Consider the following 21298-nt stretch of genomic DNA (forward strand, 5'->3'; position numbering starts at 1 on the left):
ATGGTCTCTCTCATGCACTCCCATGAGGAAGTGCGACTAGGAACCGCCTATATACTTTCGTTTCCGGCCTAGGTTCTTCCTTTCCGTGCCATTAGCGCTCTAGCAAACATGGTAGGACTTTGGGGTTGGGACACTTAGTATCCAGTGTAATCTTCTCTCCACCGTAGATGGTGCCATCCGGGATGGATCCAGGCCCCTCCGTGGACTCGTTGTAGTAAAGAAACCCGGTGTTGCCGGGTTTGACCCAGAAGGGACCTGGCTTCGGGGCCAGGAATTGAGGTGGTGGGATCAGGCGTAGACATAACCGGGAGTGGAGCAAATACGCTCCTTTTCCACTTTGGGACTCGTCAGAGGCTGCAGTGCGTGAAGCACATGGGGCTGGACCACCTTCTAGTCAGAGAGTTAGCGAGGAATTTGAGAGTCGAGCCCTTGTGGGCTGCCTTAGTGTGAACTGGGTTGGCGCTGTGTTACTGGCATCTGATAAACACTGCACTTTCTGAACGGTTTATTTACTAGGTGAACGTTCCTAAAACCCGCCGGACTTTCTGTAAGAAGTGTGGCAAGCATCAGCCCCACAAAGTAACACAGTACAAGAAGGGCAAGGATTCTCTGTATGCACAGGGTAAGATGGTCCGTTGTATGGGATTTGAAGTTGGCATTTGTGGTAATAGTATAATACCCGAGCCCAGACCCCTGTCCTGCCCCTGCCATCTTCTTGCTTGGGTATTGATAGCCATTTCTGCTGGAAACCCCAAGATAAAAACTGTAAGAAAGTTTTTCTGGTGGTGGTTGTGATTTGTCATCTTTGGTGTACTGTACTAAATAACTTTACTTCTCCCAGGGAAGCGGCGTTATGACAGGAAGCAGAGTGGCTATGGTGGGCAGACTAAGCCGATTTTCCGGAAAAAGGTGGGTAGTAATTAATATTTGACATGTGTCCCAATGACTAGTAAAGATCTTGCCTTTGCTGTTAGCCCACACACCTGTACAATATAGGAATGTTTTCATAGTTGCAGCGAAGTTGTCTCAGTCATCTGCAGTGACATACCTAGTAGACAGTGGAGCTGGGAGTACATCAACCTAGGTCTGACTCTAGTCTACAATACTGCACCATTGCAATGTTTATATTTTTTATCTTCCCCTTTGTGAAAAGGCAAACATCAAGTTAAGGCATGTGCCCAGCCTTTCTGAGGATTGAAGTTTGAGTGCACAAGTATATTCTCTGCCGTTTCTGTCATGTCCTAGGGAATCCTCAGCTCTTCCTTGCAGTAAGAATTCTCTTAATTTTTGCGTATCCTCTCAGAAGCTGGCAGTGAGTCTGCTACCTATCTCATGAAGTCAAAGCTCTTTAAAGTAACCATTTAGGCCTTCCAGCACCCTCCTGAATTCTGTCATTTTCAGACTGAATGTGTATTTGTTTCTATCCCAGGTGATTTGGCTACTTACCTTAACGTACACAGTGCCTGCAACAGCATTCCCATGAAAACTGTTTCTTTTGGCACTTCACTCTTCATCTAGCTTGGTACTAGCAAGTCTTAAGGAGTGGCTTGAGTGTTCACTTATCATTCAGGTGCAATAAATGATTTAATCTCAAACTTATGAAAGGAGTGCTTGCCTTAAATCACATTCAAATAACTTGTTCAGAAAATGGGGAGTTTCCAGCTAGGTTTTGGTTTTTTTTGAGAACTGCAAACTAACAGCAGTAGAATTCTCCTAAGAACAGGCTTAAAGTTGTATTCATGGGGAGTGTACCTTGAGTTAAAGCAGGGGTGTCCAACCTTTTGGCATCTCTGGGGCACACATTAAATACACAAACATGAAAAGTTGAGCAAAAAAAAAAGGTTTTGGGTAAATTTACACTTTTGCATTGGGCCACAATCATAGCCATCCTGGGCTGTGGGTTGGATACCCCAAAATGTACTTAAATACACTTCTAGATGTAAGTGTAGGTAGACTCCAGAGAATTGATAGATCTTAAGTAACACTTGTTAAACCTATTTAATGAATTGTGAAAGTTGTGTTTACTTCATAGTGCATGGACTTGGATGACCCATTTTTAACTATGTAAAGCTGTTATACAGCCACAAGTTCAAGTGGTATGATGAGTACATGTCATAAGAATCCCTCTACGATGTTTGATGTGAGTGGAGAACTTGATGGCAATTAGATAACCTGACACCTTTGCTGTTACTGTGTTGGCCAAAAAGTTCATTTATTTTTTTCCATAAAATATAATACATGTTTTTCATTTTCACTAATAACTATTGACTTGGATATTTTGAGTATGTGGGCTATATCCCATGTGGTATAAAGTTGATTGTTCTGTGTCTCAATTTGATTGCTATCAACTTCAGATGGTTTACCTGACCAAAGAGCATCATCAGTGAGAAATCTCCAGCACAAAACTTTGCAAACCATTTGATATGTTTGGTCACAGCTGCTCAGATCTTTTTTTTGCATTTCAGTTGTGTTTTTACCTTTCTTGAAATAATAAAGCATAACATTCTAAAATGTGACCTATTTTCTTACATCTTCATTTTTAAAATGGCTACACAAAGATTCACTAATTTTGCTTTTTTAAATGCATGCTGATACAACAGCTGTGAAAATGCAATCAAGCAAAATTATTTCAAATGCAGTTAAAGGCAACTAAGTGTCACTAGAGCTATCTTATGGGAAAAAACCAAATGAACTTTTTTGCCAACTCAATATATTCTCTTTAAAGCCACTGGCGTTTTCACATTTCTGTTTTCTCTCTGTAGCTAATGACACATTGTCACGACTCTTATCATTTGCAACACTTTGCTTGAAGGTAGTACACGAGCCAATGTAGTTGTATTTTTGAAGAAAGATTTTTCTGCAGTGATTTATTAAAGGTATCATTTTTTTCCAGGCTAAAACTACGAAGAAGATTGTGCTGAGGCTTGAATGTGTTGAGCCCAACTGCAGATCTAAGAGAATGCTGGCTATTAAGAGATGCAAGCATTTTGAACTGGGAGGAGACAAGAAGAGAAAGGTATACAATTTAGGGTGGAAGGTTGAACATTTCTGCCCACTCATTTATTCTGGCATCAAGATCAGGGCTAGTCCTTTTAAAGTACTTGATTCTTGACTGCTGTGGCTCAGTGGACTTAGTTAGCCTGCAAACCAAAGTACTTGATCCATAGCTGAGGTGTAAGGTTTTGGTGGTATTCAGCACGAGTGGGAAAGAGAGAGTGAGACTTACCTTAATAAAGAATGGTGATCCCTGTAGGCATAGACACTGATGGAGTTAGAGGTTCTTTGCAAAGTGAAAAAACCTTTTTTTCTTTTCTGTTACAGGGCCAAGTGATCCAGTTCTAAGCTTCATTTTTTGTTTTATTATGTGACAATAAAATCATGAGGATATCTTCACTTCATGTGGTTGGCGTTGGTGTATTTGGGTGGAGATAAATTAGTGTCATACAAGGGGAAATTTATGCTTAGTGGTTCTTCTTGGGTGCTTTACTCCTTTTGAATTGAATCTGAATGGACTCACATGTGATGGTTTGTTTAGTTTGGCACTTTACTCACTCAGCGCTTCATGGGATACCTGTTACAAAGTCAGTGTTATTGCTTATCTTGGGATGTAAGTAGAGACCTGAAACTCTTACAGGGTGAGTTAAGTAACAATTACATCCATAGTGAATGTAAACTTTGCGAAGAGTGAAATAATTTGTCTCACATACCTCTGCAACTTCAGTCATTTAATGAGGAATTTCGGCCCTGTTCTCTAGGCACCATCATACTATGTATTACATGTCTTCAGACTTCTCATACCACCTGAACATTTTGACCCACCCCCTCGAGTTTAGTAGATAGAAATTTGTTTTATGAAAAGAATTTAATTTCTAGTGAATTAAAATTAATGGAATCTGGCAGTGCTAATACATTTGTTTAAAAGCCTAACAGTTTCAAGTTCACATCCCTTTTGTCTTCATATACTATTTTTTTAAGATTTAAAATGTCTCTAGAGAGGGAAAGAGACATCAATATGTGCTTGCTTCTCATGCACCCCCTACCATGGAACCTGGCCCACAACCCAGGCATGTGCCCTCACTAGGAACCAAACCAGCAACTCTTTGGTTCACAGGCCAATCTATTGACCCAGACCAGTGAGGGCTTGTTTTTGTATACTATTATATACACTCAGCTCTTCTTACTTATGCAGCAAGACTGGATGGTGAAGCAACTGCTATATTTGGTGAGTGAAAATGTCTCAGATGGAGAAGTCTGCTTCCAAATTTATGTGTCTGAGTGACTAAGTCTGGGTTCAATTGCAGACTTCAATTGAATTGCAATTTCTTTGCAATTTTTTATCAACTGACAATAATTAGTCTTTCAATTTTGTTGAAAATAACGTACTCATAACAAAGGAATTATTAAAACATACTTTGTATTTTGAGTGGGCCTTTTGTGCCCCCCTTTTTTTTTTTTAGGGAAATTTTACATGAAATAACAGCTGAAGTGGGGTAGTCACTCTGGCAACAAAATAAACATTTTTAAGGAAGCTTTTATTTTTTTTAAACCTCAATGGGGGGGCAATATTTATTGATTTTAGAGGAAAAGAGATAGATCAATTGCTCCTATAAGTGCCCCAACTGGGGATTAAACCTGCAGCCTTTTGATGTGTGGGATGATGCTCGCTCCAACTGAGTCACCCAACCAAGGGCTACTAAGGAGGTTTTTTAAATGTCTGGCTTCTATCTAGCAGAAGCAAAACAGTACCTGTGGGATTTATTCGAGTTTTTAAACAAGAAGTCCATTCATAAAACCCAAGCTTTGTCTTCGTAGGGAGGAGCTCTGTGATAAAACAGGCAGGATTGCAGGCCACTCCTTGACCCAGGGATGCAATGTTGACAGTATAAGAACGAGGTCCACCAATCTCCTGCAGGTTTACCATAGCCACAGCCCAGGCTAAGCTAGAGAGAGGGCGTTCCCACACCTCAAAGTTGTCTTCCTGAAAGGTAAGTCAAGAAAATAGGTGATAGCTTGGTAAGTAGCACTAAGCTCCCTGTGGCATTTAGTCTTGTCAGAACTAACACACCCTTACAGGAAAAATTAGTTGTCCTGTAGCATGTTTGGGTAATGATTCTAGCAAAAACCTTCATTACTGATTATATTAACCTTAAAAAGACATTCTCAAAAGACTAGTGCATATCTTCATATGTAACAGCTTTAGGCCCAAGACAGACTTGGAACTTGGGTATAAAGCCATCTTAAACACCAAAATAAATATTTGGATGAATTATAAATAGAAAGCAGGGGAACATGTTCCTGGCCAAGTCCACTTTTCACCCATACAACATTATTTACTATACCTTTCTAAGTAGGTATCCCTGTTTGCCCAAGGGGTCCTGGTTGATGGCAATTACATCCTTATTCTGAAGGAGCATTTTGGCTTGAAGGCTGATGTGTCGGAGGTCATTGGACATGAGTAATGGAGCTGCCATGATAGCCCAGAGAGCCATCTGAGTTATTTGCTGATCCCAGCTGAGGCCAAAGTTGCCAATCACTAACTGGGACAAAGAATGATGACAGAATTCAAATGAGAAAACAGAAGCCACCTTCCAGGGCACCCTGACATGCCTGCTCAAAGGAACTTTCCGATTTATCTTGAATGTCAAGTAGGAAACAGACCCACTGCAGGGGTATGAACACGGAGGGCTCAGATTCTTACCATATCTGGGTCATTCCAACCTCCTGGTCCTGCAGCACTAACAATTGTCTTTTGGTTAGAAGATGTCCACTCCAAAATATTCTTTACACTCTGCCAAGAGTCATAAACGTCTCCAGAATTTCTCCAGTGATTACAGTACTGTCGGATTTCTGTATAATTGGGCTGTGAAAACAGAGTTCACTCTTCCATTTATTTTCTACTAACATTCTTGCAAGAGGAAAACAGTCAAGTTTAAAGGAAGCACTTGTAACCTTCTCTTCAATTTACAGCTTAAAGATCTCTAGGAAGAGAGCTAAATCCTTACTGGAATGGAATTTCACTGTAAGAAGTTTGCTTCAGAAGTAGGCAATGTAACTTAAAACCCCTACTTAAAATGGCTTAAACAATGTTTATGCTGGAAATTTACCAAATGGTAAGTAGGTACTGGGATTATCGACTATTTAAAATTTTTTCACAACTCACTGTATTTTCAAACTAAAATGAACATCTATTGCTTTTATACTTAGAAAAAACAATCTTAATAAGTAAAAACAGCCGCAAAATTACATAGAACTCATCAAACATGGTAAGGGCCATCAGGGAACATGTATAAAGGACACATGGACAAAGTCAAAGGGGGTAGGGGAAAGGTAGGGATGGGTAGGGGTGGCATGGTGGAGTGAAAATGGAGACAACTGTACTTGAACAGTTTTTTAAAAAGCAACACTAATATTGGCACTAGTTTAAACTAATTGTGCATATTTGACAAGGACTCATGGATTCCTGTCAGATACAAAAGTAGAGAAGTCAGTTTCCTCCAAACCTGTGGCAATCCACAATTCAATAAAGACTTTCATGAATAATCATTTAAAAAGGCAATCTGAATCCCAGGCATATAATTTGTTAATGGAACAAATTAAAGTTTGTAAATCGGCACAAAGGATATCCAAGGTTTAAGACGGGTATCAAACTCATTTTCACCAGGGGCCACATTAGCCTCACGGTTGCCTTTGAAGGGCTGAATGTAATTTCAAGACTGTATAGATGTAACTACTGCTTAACTAGGGGCAAGGAGTTCAGTGCTGCTGCTGGGTAGAAACAAGGTGCGGGGCTGGATAAAACAAGATGGAGGGCCAGATTCAGCCTGCGGAACTTGTGTTTGCCACATGTGGTTTAAGATGTTGACAAACAGGTGAAAAGTATATTACAGAGTTTATTACAGAAGGAAATAACAGGAATTCATTCGATAATTATTCAATACTTACCATATACTAGGGATATACTGATAAAGTCAGACAGTCCCTGCCCTCCTGGACCTTACATTCTAGTACAGGAGACAGTCAACACATAATTCTATATAGTGCTAAGGGCTTAGATGGAAACTGAACAGGTTAATGTAGTCAAGAATGAATGGATAAGAGTACTACTTTAGAGTAGTTAGAGAACACCAGTCTAAGTATGAGGTACCTGGTCTGAGACCTCAATGTTAAGGAGCTGAGAAATTTGGGGGAAGACTGTATCAGGCAGAAAACAAAGACTAGGCCCTGGGGCAAAAATAGGCTTGGAGTGTTGGAGGGACAAAACAAGAAGAGTGCGGTGAGGGCAAGTGACCAGAAATGAGGTTGGAGAGGTAGGCTAGGGCGAGAACAGAAGAGTTTGACTATATTCCAAGTGCAAGGGGAAGCCAGTTAAATGTTTTAAGCAGGAGTGTGATATGATTCCAGTTACATTTTAACAAGAACACCTGGGTACTGGTTGGGAAATGGATGGGGGTAGGGAGAGAATGGAAATAGAGAGGTCAGGCTGTAGGGAGCAGTTTGGGTGTGAGATTATGGTAGCTAGAAAGACCAAGATGGATGCAGAGAGAAATGAGCTGATTCAGGATTTATTTTGTAGATAGTTCTGATAGGACTGCTGATAGATACATTGTGAACCTTGAGACAAAGGGAAGAATCAAAGATGACTGACTTCCCAAGTGGTGATAGCAGTGGGGATGGTAAGAAGTGGTTGGATCCAGGGAGTGATGGTAGGATGAGACTGTTAAGTGAAGTGGGACTTTGAAGGAGACCTTTGTTCTCAAGTCCTAAAAATCTATCATCAAGGTTCTATCAGATTCTGGACTCACTACCTCACCTTATGAAAGGGCCACATATAAAGGGGCCACTCACAGGAGTACACAATGCTTCTGCCAGTCTTGTTCAAGGCCAAGGACATGTGTTTATAACCTGTATAAGAAAACAATGGGTAAAATAAGGGGAGGAAAAGAATTTCCAGTGGTGGCTATATAGTTTAAAAAGAAGCTGCCTGGCCCTGGCTGGGTAGCTCAGTTGGTTAGAATGTAGTCCCCATATGTGAAGGTTATGAATTCCATCCTCATTCAAGGCACATTCAAAAATCAACCAATGAATACACAGATAAGTGAAACAAGAAATTGATTTTTCTCTCTCCCATCCTGTCTTTAGAATCAATCAAACAAAAGAGGCTATCTAGAAGGGCCATGATTATATTTTAAACCAGCAGCAGAGACAGGTGGCTGCTCTATGCTGAAGTTGTGTCTAAAACATCCGAGACTGCTGGGATTGTTCTGAGGATGCAGTATGGGATGATGCATATATTGAGAAAAGGCAGGCATGAAGATGCCCCTTTTCTGATACTGCATGACATTCTGATGCTTTCCCAAATGATGTTATGGAGAGTTAGAATTCCTATTTGTAATGAACTCAGAGCCCTCAAATTAAAAGTGTACAATATCAGCCATAGTTAGGCAAGCATGGATTTTACACTGCATGAATGAATGAATGCATGGACAAACTGAAAGAAGAGAAGAGGTAGAAGCTCTGGCACATTGAGAATAATTATTTCCAGTATTGTGACTGGGTACTTAAAATGGGAAGATTAGTTCTGTGGATGCCCAGTTACCTTGGCCTCCAAGTTCTTCTCTTTGCTCATGGCTAAATCTCTTGAATGAAACATACCATCTGCCAACTGTTCCACACTGTCACAGTAACAACCATCAAATTTTAGCAGATCTACTCCCCAGTCAGCAAAGGTCTCGGCATCAATGTCATAGTATCCAAAACTCCCAGGGAAGCCTGCACAGGTTTTTTTCCCAACATCTGCGTAAATCCCCAGTTTCAGTCCTTTGCTATGGACCTGAAAAGAGAGGAAAGAGTTACCACAATAGAAGGGCAATCATGAAACAGAGAGAACCACTCCAGTCTGTAAGAAGAGACACATACACTTCACCAGGTATCAGGGGCATTTTTTTTTTCACAAGCTTCCCAAATTATCCAGATGAGTTTGCTAGGAGACAAAGAGTAAATTCTCCAATTCTCCTGAGTTCAAACTACGCATACAAGCTATAGCACAGAACTGAAGAGAAAGCTATCAGCCACTCTAATCTTCCTCTGCTGGCTACCTAAAAGTTACCTTTCTAGGGCAATGATAGATTTATCTGGACATACTCTCCTTGACCAAACATTAGTTAGGCTCCTCTGAGTCCTCTTGTTAAGTAGGCCTCAACCTTGGCCTTCAGTGTCCACTTAGCAAGAATCCTACTGAGTCTTCCTCCCATTCTCCATACTTGATCAAATTCCTTATCTCCCACCTGTGATGTCTAAGTCCTTAGCCTATCTTTGGCAAGAATACTCCTTCCCTTGATGTCTCCCCTTAGTAATTTTCCATTCACTGACCCTCCCAATCTGCTCATTCACTATAAATCCCCACTCTTTGTTATTTTCAGAATTGAGCTTGGTTCCTCTTATTGCAGCAATACTAAATAAAATTACTTCATTGCCTTTAATTAATGTTTGGCTCTATTACTTTCTAACAATCTCCAGCAAGAATCCCTCCTATCTTCTAAAATTCTAGTTTATAGTACAATTGTAATACTGTTCAAAGCTTATATGGGAACATATGCACACATGTCAAAAAACAAGCTCCTTTTTATTCCCAGAGAATTCAGTTGTTTCAGCAAAAGGAGAACTTATCTAAGATGGACCTGAAGAACTAATGCAAAACAGGTATCTGCTGATGGGATGAAAATTCCATCTGATAAGCCTTATAATTCAATATTCAGATAATGGCACCTTGAGCAAGCTTCCATACAGAAGTGTTTAGTCTCCTGAATGAAAAGGAAAATTATCCATAAACTCACATAGTTAGCTAGGTGGTGGATCCCACTAGGAAAGCGTATAGGGTCTGCCTGAAGTCTGCCTTTTGAGTCTCTTTGGGCAGCCATCCAACAGTCATCAATGCAGAGGTACTCATACCCTACTTCCTTCCAGCCATCTGAGTCCATGAGATCTGCCATTTGCATGAAGAGTTTCTCACTGAAAGACAAATCCCAAGAATCATTACAATTCATTAAACAAGTGATTGAGTACCTCCTATTTGTTAGGCACCTTAGGATTTCCAATTTCTTTCAACCCAGTAATAGTCGGGTAGTAATCACAACCAACTCGAGTTAAAATGGACTGGGCCCTTTTTGTTCTCCTTCCCCTCCACTCTTGATATTTCTACCCTAAGATGCCTGAACAATTATAACAGAAATAAGAAATGCATGAAATTGAAAAGGCTATTAGAACTATGAAGAAAGTTCAGTTAAGTTAGAAACTACACAGTTAACATAATCAACAGCTTCCTTAGTTTATATCAACTTCCTTTCTCCTTAGGTTATATCAACAATAACCTAGTTGGAGAAAAAGATACCATTAACAAGAGCAACCAAAAAAAAAGCAACAGGAAAAACCTAAAATACCTAGAGATAAATTTAAGATATTATTTTGCTCCTGGTTAAGAAAACTCAATGTTAAAAAGAAGCTAATTCTCCCTACACACCTTTATGCATTTAATAAAACCCTGAACAAATCCCAAAAGGACTTTTTATGGAACTTGGCAACATGATTGGAAAGGTTCACCTAAAACATGTGATCATTCTCCAAAAGATAAATGAAGCTGCTGTAGTACCAGTAGCATTAGAATACATAGATCAATGGAATTAAAGAGAAAGTTCAGAAAGAGATCCTTCCAGCCATTTGGTACCATGGAATTTACTTAATATTAAATGTGGCATTCTTTATAGGAGAATAATGGCCAGATGAATTAAAGATTTAAACATTTAAAAAATCCATAAACATACTAGTAGAAAATATAGGTGACTATATTATCTTCAGGCAGGAAAGGACTTTTTCAGATAAAGGAAAAAATGATATTTGATATATAAATATCAAAACCAACACATAGCAAGAACCACCATATTCACAACATATGGTAGACAAGAAAAAATACTACCCAAAAAGCAAGCAACCCCCAAAACAAACAAAAAAAAATTCCCATTGAAAAATAGGGAAATAACACAAACAGGCAACCCATAAAAGAAACCATGTAAAGAGCCAATTTAACAAATGGAAATAAAAACACCTACCAGATTGGGCAGGGGTGGTGGGGGGAAAAAAAACAAAACACCTACCAGACTGGCAAATTTTTTTTATTGTTGTTCAAGGACAGTTGTCTCCATTTCCTCCCCACACTCCTTACCACCCCAGCCACCCCCACAGACTGGCAAAGTTTTAAAAGAATGATCAAAATGCAGTGTTGGCCAGGGTGTGGGGAAACAGGCATTCTCATATACTGTATTTGGGAATGTGCATTTGTAAAACTTTTTGGGAGGACAGTTGAATATGTCACAAAATGAGCATTTGGACCCAGTAATTAGACTTTTAAGGACAGAATCAGGTGATGTAGAGTGATGTATAGTTTTGTTCATAACAATGAAAAGTTGAAGAGCCTTAATAGCTAGCAACAGGAATTTGCTTTAAAAATTATGGTATATATGCCCTGGCTGCTGTAGCTCAGTGGACTGAGCAAGGGCCTGTGAAGCAAAGGGTCACTGGTTTGATTCCCAGTCAGGGCACATGCCTGGGTTGCAGGCCAGGTCCCTAGTATGGGACACATGGGAGGCAACCACACATTGATGTTTCTCTCCCACTCTTTCTCCTTCCCTTCCCCTCTCTCTAAAAATAAATAAATAAAAATAAATACATAAATTATGGTATATACATGCCCTGGCTGGTATGGCTCAGTGGATTGAGTGAGGGCCTATGAGCCAGAGGGTCGCAGTTCGATTCCCAGTCAGGGCACATGCCTGGGTTGCAGGTCAGTTCCCAGCACGGGATGCACGAGAGGCAAACATACATTGATGTTTCTCTCCCTCTCTCCTTCCCTTACTCTCTAAAGATAAATAAATAAAATCTCAAAAAATTATGGTATATACATACAATTTGCATTTATGAAGCTCTTATTCTGTGCCAGGTACTCTGCTTACATTTAGGAAGGGTAATTAATTTGCCTAAGGTCACAGGCCTAAGTAACTATGAGCTACAATTTGAACACAGGCAGGCAAAGTTCACCTTTGTTAACAATTCACAACATAAACATGATCTCATTTTTATTGAATATAATGAAAGAAGAAATTTGTGTTATTTACTAGAAAACTATTCCAAGGCTGTATATTAACATTTTAACCATGATTATTTCTGAGTGGTAGAATGAGGGGAATCATTATTTTCATTATATTCTTCTTTACTATCTACATTTTTTGCACTGATCATGTATTAGTTTTAAAATCAGTTATAAAAATTAAGACAACTACCACTTAGAAAAAAATTAAAAGGTGAAAAAATATATGTGATGGGCACAATTGCCACAAAGTTTACCCCAGGTCACTATGGACTTACACTGAAACTTAGAAGGGCAATTAATTCTGTGGTGTTTGATCAACATCCTGACTTTATCTGTAAAGCTGTAGACATTCATAGGAATAACTATGGGCACTGGCATATACTATAACCACTGCTTTTAGAAGGGCCTCTGTACCATATGTGTCTTTATTATGTTTAAGAACTATTTTGTTATTAACCAGTGTCACACCAAGAAACGATAAAAAAAAAAAAAGAAAAAAGAACTCAATATGACGGATGGGTACTAGACTTATCAGAGTGATCGCTTTGTAAGTTATATAAATGTCTAATCACTATGTTTTACATTTGAAACTAATATAATATTGTATGTTAACTATAATTGAAAGTTTAAAAAAATTACAAACATTTTTTTACAGATCCTTTTGAGTCAATTCCCTGAGGTAAGAGTTGTTACTGCCAGTCCTGGGCAGGTAGCTCAGTTGGTTGGAGCATTTCCCCATATGCCAAGGTTGCAGGTTCAATTCCTGGTCAGGGCACGTATAGGAGTTAACCAATGAATGCATGAATGAGTAAAGCAGTGGATCAATGTTTCTCTTTTTCTTTCTCTCACTAAAAATCAAGAAATTAAACAGAGTGTTATTCCCAATTTACAGACACAGAATGTGTGGATCAGATAATTTCAATACCTGCCTTATTCAGCCTAGTTGGGGAAGGTCATCGATAAGACATTGACCCTCCCAGTGGATATGGAAAACTGGAAGCTCCTCACCCCTACCCCTGTCCTTGGAATGTGCATTCTGCATGCCTTCCTCTTCCAAAAAGCTGCCCCTAGGATGCAGCCTACAGGTAGGAATGTGTTGATACTATAAGGGCAGTACACATGCAGACCTTGCACTGTTACACTTCACTTTATTGTGAGTCACAGATGTTGCGTTCTTCTTCTTCTTTTTTTTTTTTAAACAAATCAGAGGCAAGACTTTCGACCAACAAAAAGAGTGACTCACTTGATTGTGGTGGTCTGGATCCAAACTTTCTATATCTGAGGTATGCCTGTATGTGACTGAACCCAGCTAAGGCCTCTGTACAAACTTTTATTTGGCTGGCAGGTGTGGAAAACTTATACCTCTTGCAGCCTCACAAGACAATCTGCCTAAGTAAATTCCCTTCCTGATTAAAACTGCTACCAACTGCCCTGGATGGTGTGGTTTAGTGGATTGAGAGCCAGCCTGTGACCGGCCAGGTCCCCAGTAGTGGGCACACAAGAGGCAACCATGCACTGATGTTTCTCCCCCTCTCTTTCTCTCTCCCTTCCCCTCTCTAAAATAAAGAAATAAAATCTTAAAAAAAAAAACCCTGCTACCTACTAATTTGGAGTGCTCTGCCACTTCCTTAGGTTTCTCCCTGCCCTCCTCTACTGGGGTGGTTTCAGATTACACTTAAGGATGGTTCTGGCCAGTTTGCAAACCAACAAGCCTTAAGCCTTGACTTCCATATACAGGCATACCTCGGAGATATTGCGTGTTTGGTTCCAGAACACAGCAAATAAAGCAAGTCCTAATCTTTTTGCTGGTGGAGGGTCTGCCCTTCAATTTGGTAAAAAAAAAAAAAAAAAATCTGTGAAGCACAATAAGGAGAGGTATGCCTGTATAAAGTTCCTCTAGGTCAACCCTTTAGGCAGACGCCACACTCAAGAGCAAGAGGGTGAGGAAATCGCAGAGACTCCATGGTCTACTAAACTCCCTCACATTAGTCAAGGAACCCTGTGACCCAAAAGAATAGTCTTGTCTCTCCTACTCACTGCAGCTGTGCTCGCTGCTAGAACAAGCAGAGGCAGAGGAGCAGCTGACGAGACGGTTCTGACCTGGACTGGATAGTAAGTGGAGAAAGTCCCTAGCTAGGTAATCCAGTGGAGACCGAGAAGCCGGAAGCAGGGCCCGCTGGATGGACTTCCATCCCAGAAGGTGTCATACAGAGAAAATTTAGGGCTAGTCCCCATTGGGGAAAGTATGCTGGGAATTAAAAAGCAGCAGTAGTAGGAAGATCTCCCTCAGCCTCAAATGTTCCCGCTGAGACCCTCTACCCCTCCAAACACAGGGAAAGGTGAATGGAAGGGGTACCCAATGTCTCCGATACCTGATACAGGAATCCGGCTCTTCTTTGCAGTCAGTGTTGCACATGAAACGCTCCCAGTGAAGCCAGCCCATGGTAGGGGTCATTGCCAAGCCATTGTCCAGGGCCCAGGCCCCAGGAATGTCCCAGAGAACCAGGGCCAGGAAACAAAGTGCCAGCACGCAGCCTAGACGCTGCACGCTGCTTGTCAGCCTCATTGTCAAGTAACCATACATAACAAATTTCCCTGGTAAACAGGGTTTTTAAATTTAACCTTAATTACTGGAGTTACGTAATGACGTTCTTTCTCAGGTAACTGGGACGGTTATCCCCAGAGGCAGACCAATGATCAGTCACGTAAGACGCACCTCAGCCAATCACACTCTTTCTTTCTTGACAGGGCCTGCCCTATTTTCCATACCGGAAGGAGGTGTGATACTTCGGTGTTCCCGAGTTTAAGCCAAGAGTTGTTCACGTGACTGACATCTCACATGACGTAGCTGCTCACGTGACCACTCGCTTACGTGAGCAGAAGTAGTTCTGGTCGTCGTTTACCGTCTTGCTTTAGCCGTTTGTGGGAAGAAGGAGGGACATCATCCGGCACCGTTAGAGGTTGGTGTGTAGGTGGGAACTGGGGACCTAGGGGTGGTGATGATGAAGATGAAAGTGGGGTCCGTGGGCCGCTTTCGCTTTTCTCGCTCCTCGCTTTTTCCCCTTCCCCGCCCCCCCCACTCCCCCATCTCAGTGCCGGGAAGCCGCGTTTGCTGCGCCTGGTGGGGAAATGGTGGACGTTCGTGACTGTGTATGGTTTTCGTGTATCTCTGTCTGGGTGGGCCTCAGGAGACCCTTAAGAGACAGCCTAAGGCGAAAAACGTTTAAAAACCACGTCCGTGGATTAGGAAAAACATGTTGAGACCAGTGGTCTTGAGTGCTGGTCCATCCTTTCAGGTACTGTCTCCACTGCCTGATTGTCTGCCTGTAGGGAGAGGCACCAAGTCAATTTTATATGTAAAATCACATGTAGGTAAATGTTACATGCCTGTCGGAGGTGCCCGATAAATATTTTTACTGAGATGAATATTTAAATAGCATTTTTCTACTTATAACAGCAGTTTATTGGTTCAGTTTGGAACATTCAAAAAATAACAGCATTCTGTGTTTTAAAAAAATATAGCCATAATTAGTCACCCAGAAGTAACTACTCAGCATTATGGTGTATAAAAAGTATCTGTATAATACGCATATAAGTAGACAAATACTTAATACGCAAATGGAATCCTGGTTCCTACTTCAGCCAGCAGAGAGAAGTGGCCTTCTCAGGAGATACAGTAATGAAGCAGAACTTCCCTGCCACTACAGAGAGGATGTTAAGGCCCAGAGTGCTGCAGGGACATTAAATGAGGTGGGAATTGAGTCCTCTGTCGTTTTATGGCAGTTAGTACACTTTGTGCTTTCTAAGGGTCAAATAAGCCACCCACCTACCAAATTAGAAACCTTTATAAAATTTGCTATAGCAAACCCTAAGAAAGCAAACATTTTAATTTGTGTGTTATTTTTGCTGAAGTAAAATTAATTACTCTGTACAAATTACTCCGTACAAAATTAAGAATGCTCCAAAAGTTTTTTTAAAAATTGAAAAAGCATAAACCTACTAGTGCGAAACCACTATTAACATTTGACACATTCCCCATGCCTATATTTTTCCTAACATTGTATTTTAAATTCCAGTTGCAGTGATTTTTAAAAATTAAACCTATATAGTAGTATATAGGGTAAAAAGTGAAAATCCACTTCACTCTTTGGATTTTCCGGTTGTTTTCTCAAAAAAAAAATTGTATTATATGCTACCAGATCTTACTATACGCATTTGCAAACATGTGTACATGGATGCTGGTGTATAAGTAGGATCATACTATACATATTTTTTCATTTAATATGTTATGGAAATCCTAGGTTAGTGTATATCTTTTTAAAAAGCTTTGTAGTTCTCCATTTTAAGGGTAAAGTATAATTCGTTCAGCTATCCCCCTATTGATGGATAGTTAGGTTTCTAGTTTTTTACAATTGCTAACAGTGCTGCAGTGAACATTTGTGAGTGTTTCAGTTGACCAGGTTCTGGAAGGACTTCCAGCAGGGTTAAAGAATATATGTTTCTCACATAGTTGAGATTATAAAGTAGCTGTGATCTTGGATCACTTAAGGTTATAGGCATAAGTAATTTCTCATGTTATTAAATATTTTTATAACTTAAAAAAATTAAGTGGGTAATATTTTTAATTTTTTTATCCCCACCCAAGGACATTTTTTTCAATGCTTTTAGAGAGAGAGGAAGTGAGAGAGAGAGAAAGAGAGAGAGAGAGTTAGAGAGATAGAGAAAGAGAAACATCGATGTGAGAGAGAAACATTGATTGGTTGCCTCCTGTATGCTCTGGGACCAGGGATCATACGAGCCTGGACCAGAGACTGAACCCACAACGTAGGTATGTACACTGACCAGAAATCAAACCTGCAACTTTTGGGTGTATGGGACAGTGCTCCAAGTAACTGAGCTATACCGGCCAGGGTTTTGTCTTTAATAAAATACCTTTCAATGAGTATATAGCTCCATAAATCTTTGTCTGAATTTCATATCATTTCCTTAGGGCACATAAACTGAAGTTGATTTACTGTATCAAAAGGCATGATACATATTTCCAAATTGCTTTTCAGAAATACTGTACCAACTTTCATCTGGGTTTGTGTTAGTTTGTGAACCCTGAATATAAGCATTTATTTATCCTCACTGTTTATTTTTCACTGTCTTGACAGGTGAAAAGTGGCAGTTCTGGTTTTAACATGCATTTCTGGTGGTTGATGAGGTTTGAACGTTTCCCAGACTCCTCTCCTGTATCTGCATATATCTATTCCCCTGTATGTTACCAAGTCCCACAGTCCACTGTTTAGAATGCCTAGATAACATCTTTCCTCCTTTTAAAAAACTGTTGTTGCCTTAGGTAAGGGGTATCAGACTCATTTTCACCAGGGGCCACATCAGCCTTGTGTTTGCCTTCAAAGGGCCAAATGCAAGTTTAGGACTATACAAATGTAAATACTCCTTAACAGTTAAGCGAGAGCTCCACAAAGCTGCAGGGTAGAAACAAGGTGCAGCCAGATAAAACGAGGTAGAAGGCTGGATTTGGCCTTCGGGCTTAGTGTTTGCCACTTGTGCCTTAGGTGAATCCTTAACATATCTCTAGGGGATCAGGGTTCTAAATGATCCTGCTAGGGTCACCTCTACCCCCTCTATTTGAGTGCCACACTGTTGCCACGGTGATGTATCTGAAAGGCTTCTGAAGATGTCAGTTTCCTCCCTTCACTCCAGGTAGCTCCCTTGTTAAAGGCCCTTAGGGTTTGTCTATCAGATCAGGCCTTTGGGATCTGATCTTTATCTTGCTAGCCTTATCTCCTGCCTTGCCTCTTGCTATTTTGTATTCTATCATACTTTTAAAATATTGTGGACCCTTGAACCAGTTAGTCTGTTTCATTTAACCATTCTGTGCCAGCTGATAGAATTGACCAGCCATGCCCTGCTTTAATACCACCCTTTCAACCTACACAGAGTTCTGTCATAGCAGAGACAATGTTTACTTGCCCTTTTGTTTTTAGTAAAGAAATATAGTATTCCCATAGGACCATAAGTCCTTTGTGGGTTTATTGATCCTTGTATGCCAGAGCCAAATACTGGACCTGGCAACTGAAAAATGTAAAATGAATGCATGAATTCCCCACAATGTCTTTTTTTTTATTCTTAGGTCTTAATGTTCCCCTGATTTTAATAACTTACATGAGTTCTTTATGTAAGGGTATTAATGCATTTGTTACAGGTATCTTCTCAAGTGTGTTATTTGTCTTCTGTTTAGTATTTTGATGTAATGACATTTTTATGTAATCATACATAGCCATTTTTTATTTTGTTGCCATCTTCTACTGAGTGTGTTGATGTTAATTTTTACTGTTTTATCTTTTGACTATGGTGTTATAATAATATATGGTCAATGTAGAAATCTTAGAACATATTGGAATTTCCAAAGAAAACATTCCCTGAAACAAAAAGCTTCCATAATTCTACCACCCAGAAATAACCACTGTTAATGATATCCAACACATAATAGGTACCAAGTAAATAATTGTTAATGAATTAGAAATTTTTGCAGTCTTTTTGTTTATATGAATGCCTTACCAAAAAAAAAGCTATTAGTGTATTTGAATTTTGTATTAACAGTTTGCTTTTTTTCCTCTTACTATATTGTGAACATTGTTCCATGATAATAGTGTTCTCATTTTTTTTTCAGCTACACTGTATTTGCTTTGAGCCGAGCTTGCCACCAAGAGCCTACAGTCACCATGATGCTGGGCACAGAAGGCAGGGAGGGTTTCGTGGTGAAGGTCAGGGGCCTACCCTGGTCCTGCTCTGCTGATGAAGTGATGCGCTTCTTCTCTGATTGCAAAATCCAGAATGGCACATCAGGTATCCGTTTCATCTACACCAGAGAAGGCAGACCAAGTGGTGAAGCATTTGTCGAACTTGAATCAGAAGATGAAGTGAAATTGGCTTTGAAGAAGGACAGAGAAACCATGGGACACAGATATGTTGAAGTATTCAAGTCCAATAGTGTTGAAATGGATTGGGTATTGAAGCATACAGGTCCGAATAGTCCTGATACTGCCAATGATGGCTTCGTCCGTCTTCGAGGACTCCCGTTTGGCTGTAGCAAGGAGGAGATTGTTCAGTTTTTTTCAGGGCTGGAAATTGTGCCAAATGGTATGACACTACCAGTGGACTTTCAGGGGCGGAGCACAGGGGAGGCCTTTGTGCAGTTTGCTTCACAGGAGATAGCTGAAAAGGCCTTAAAGAAACACAAGGAAAGAATAGGGCACAGGTACATTGAAATCTTTAAGAGTAGCCGAGCTGAAGTCCGAACCCACTATGACCCCCCTCGAAAGCTCATGGCTATGCAACGACCAGGTCCCTATGATAGGCCAGGGGCTGGCAGAGGGTATAATAGTATTGGAAGAGGGACTGGGTTTGAAAGGATGAGGCGGGGTGCGTATGGTGGAGGGTATGGAGGGTATGATGATTATGGTGGTTATAATGATGGCTATGGCTTTGGGTCTGATAGATTTGGAAGAGATCTCAATTACTGTTTTTCAGGAATGTCTGATCATAGATACGGAGATGGTGGGTCCAGTTTCCAAAGCACCACAGGGCACTGTGTACACATGAGGGGATTACCTTACAGAGCTACCGAAAATGATATTTACAATTTTTTCTCACCTCTTAACCCCATGAGAGTACACATTGAAATTGGACCTGATGGCAGAGTTACTGGTGAGGCAGATGTTGAGTTTGCTACTCATGAAGATGCTGTGGCAGCTATGGCAAAAGATAAGGCTAATATGCAGCACAGATATGTGGAGCTCTTTTTAAATTCTACTGCAGGAACAAGTGGTGGAGCTTATGATCACAGCTATGTAGAACTCTTTTTGAATTCTACAGCAGGAGCAAGTGGTGGTGCTTATGGTAGCCAAATGATGGGAGGGATGGGCTTATCCAACCAGTCTAGTTATGGAGGTCCTGCTAGCCAGCAGCTGAGTGGTGGTTACGGGGGTGGTTATGGTGGTCAGAGTAGTATGAGTGGATATGACCAAGTTCTGCAGGAAAACTCCAGTGACTATCAGTCAAACCTTGCATAGGTAGAGACGAAGCACTAAACAGCTACTATAGAAATAAAAGCTGTTCATTTATGAGAGTTGAGTAGAATGGGAGGGCTGTCTAGCATATCCAATATGACTGGTAAATGGGAAATACTGATTCTGATCACTCTTGGTCAGCTCTTTTCTTTTCTTTTCCTTTTCTTTCTCTTTTTCTTTCTCTATTTTTTAAGAAAACAAACATTAACACTTGCATTATAGGCTTGTGACTTATGCTTACTGTAAAATGGAAGGCAAGGTTATTTTCAAAATAAGCTCAGTAATTTTGAACACTGAAACATTCATCTAGGATGTAATAACAGTTCAGTATTGACCATAACTGTTAAAACAATTTCCATCTTTCCTCAAGTTAGTTATGTTATAGGAGTGTACCTAAGCAGTAAGCATATTTAGGTTAAAGCAGTTTCACTTATGTTAAATGTTGCTGTTATACCACAATACATTGAAAACTTGGATGCATGTTGAGAAACATGCTTTTCTGTAAAACTCAAATATAGGCACTCTGTCTATGATTCAAAGTGAAAACATTTGGCATGTTTGTTAATTCTAGTTTTTTGGTTTATTATCTTGTAGGGCACGTGAGTGTATACTTAACTTTTTTTTTTTAAGATCTGGGAAAATTTTGAGATGTAACACCACACCAATCAGTACTTTAGGAGTTGGGTCATGTCATTTGTATAAATTTTTGAAGCTTTGATTTAAATCTTTTCTTGTATTGTGATTTCCATTAGATGTATTGTACTAAGTGAAACTTGTTAAATAAATCTTCCTTTTAAAAACTGGAAAAAAATCTTCCACAGCTTGATTTTTATTATGTTCTGTCATATGAGCCATTTTTCCCACAGTCCTCTGCTGTTGAAGTTTTAAATTGTTTTGAGTTTTTAATTATTATAAACATACATTAACATCATCATAATTCTTACATATATCAATTATTTTTAAGATAATATTCCTAAAAGTGTGCTGAGTCAAAGGTACACATATTTTAGAAGTTTTTGATTTGTATTACTGGGAAGATTATGGTACTTTGTGTTGCCATCAGAAGTGTGCAATTTTTGCT

The 21298-nt window shown here is 39.9% G+C and overlaps 3 protein-coding genes across 5 annotated transcripts; 2 read left to right on the forward strand and 1 right to left on the reverse strand.

The window, feature by feature from the left end:
* Positions 1–3398, forward strand: RPL36A (ribosomal protein L36a). Its single transcript, XM_037131027.2, is given in 5 exon segments — positions 1–111; positions 517–622; positions 842–909; positions 2894–3016; positions 3322–3398. Coding segments are annotated over 5 exon segments (429 nt in total). The 3' UTR covers positions 3343–3398.
* A 1115-nt stretch (positions 3399–4513) lies between these two features.
* GLA (galactosidase alpha) lies at positions 4514–14831 on the reverse strand. Of its 3 annotated transcripts, XM_037131018.2 has the most exons (7): positions 14512–14829; positions 9834–10008; positions 8653–8830; positions 7811–7902; positions 5699–5860; positions 5340–5537; positions 4514–4978 (listed from the first exon to the last, which is right to left on the reverse strand). In XM_037131018.2, the coding sequence occupies exons 1-7, from the start codon at positions 14721–14723 to the stop codon at positions 4694–4696; spliced, it is 1302 nt and encodes a 433-aa protein (XP_036986913.1). In that variant the 5' UTR covers positions 14724–14829; the 3' UTR covers positions 4514–4693. The 3 variants fall into 3 exon arrangements, with proteins under 3 accessions (XP_036986913.1, XP_036986914.1, XP_053513500.1); XM_037131019.2 differs by lacking the exon at positions 7811–7902 and having other exon boundaries at positions 8597–8830; positions 14512–14831; XM_053657525.1 differs by lacking the exon at positions 5340–5537 and having other exon boundaries at positions 14512–14830.
* A 147-nt stretch (positions 14832–14978) lies between these two features.
* On the forward strand, positions 14979–21022 carry HNRNPH2 (heterogeneous nuclear ribonucleoprotein H2). Its single transcript, XM_037131014.2, has 2 exons — positions 14979–15099; positions 18819–21022. Exon 2 carries the CDS (start codon positions 18871–18873, stop codon positions 20218–20220), a length of 1350 nt encoding a protein of 449 aa, XP_036986909.1. The 5' UTR covers positions 14979–15099; positions 18819–18870; the 3' UTR covers positions 20221–21022.
* Positions 21023–21298: the final 276 nt, after the last annotated feature.

This window comes from Artibeus jamaicensis, unplaced genomic scaffold (assembly GCF_021234435.1).
Source record: "Artibeus jamaicensis isolate MK-2021 breed Jamaican fruit bat unplaced genomic scaffold, CSHL_Jam_final scaffold_461, whole genome shotgun sequence".
Lineage (NCBI taxonomy): Eukaryota > Metazoa > Chordata > Mammalia > Chiroptera > Phyllostomidae > Artibeus > Artibeus jamaicensis.

Coding starts and splice junctions, on each gene's coding strand:
- HNRNPH2 (XM_037131014.2), top strand. CDS start 18,871: ATGATGCTGGGCACAGAAGGCAGGGAGGGTTTCGTGGTGAAGGTCAGG.
- GLA (XM_037131018.2), bottom strand. CDS start 14,723: ATGTATGGTTACTTGACAATGAGGCTGACAAGCAGCGTGCAGCGTCTA. Junction 5,538..5,698: donor GTTGGAATGACCCAGATATG/GTAAGAATCTGA, acceptor TCTTTGTCCCAG/TTAGTGATTGGCAACTTTGG. Junction 4,979..5,339: donor AGGGATACCTACTTAGAAAG/GTATAGTAAATA, acceptor CTTACCTTTCAG/GAAGACAACTTTGAGGTGTG.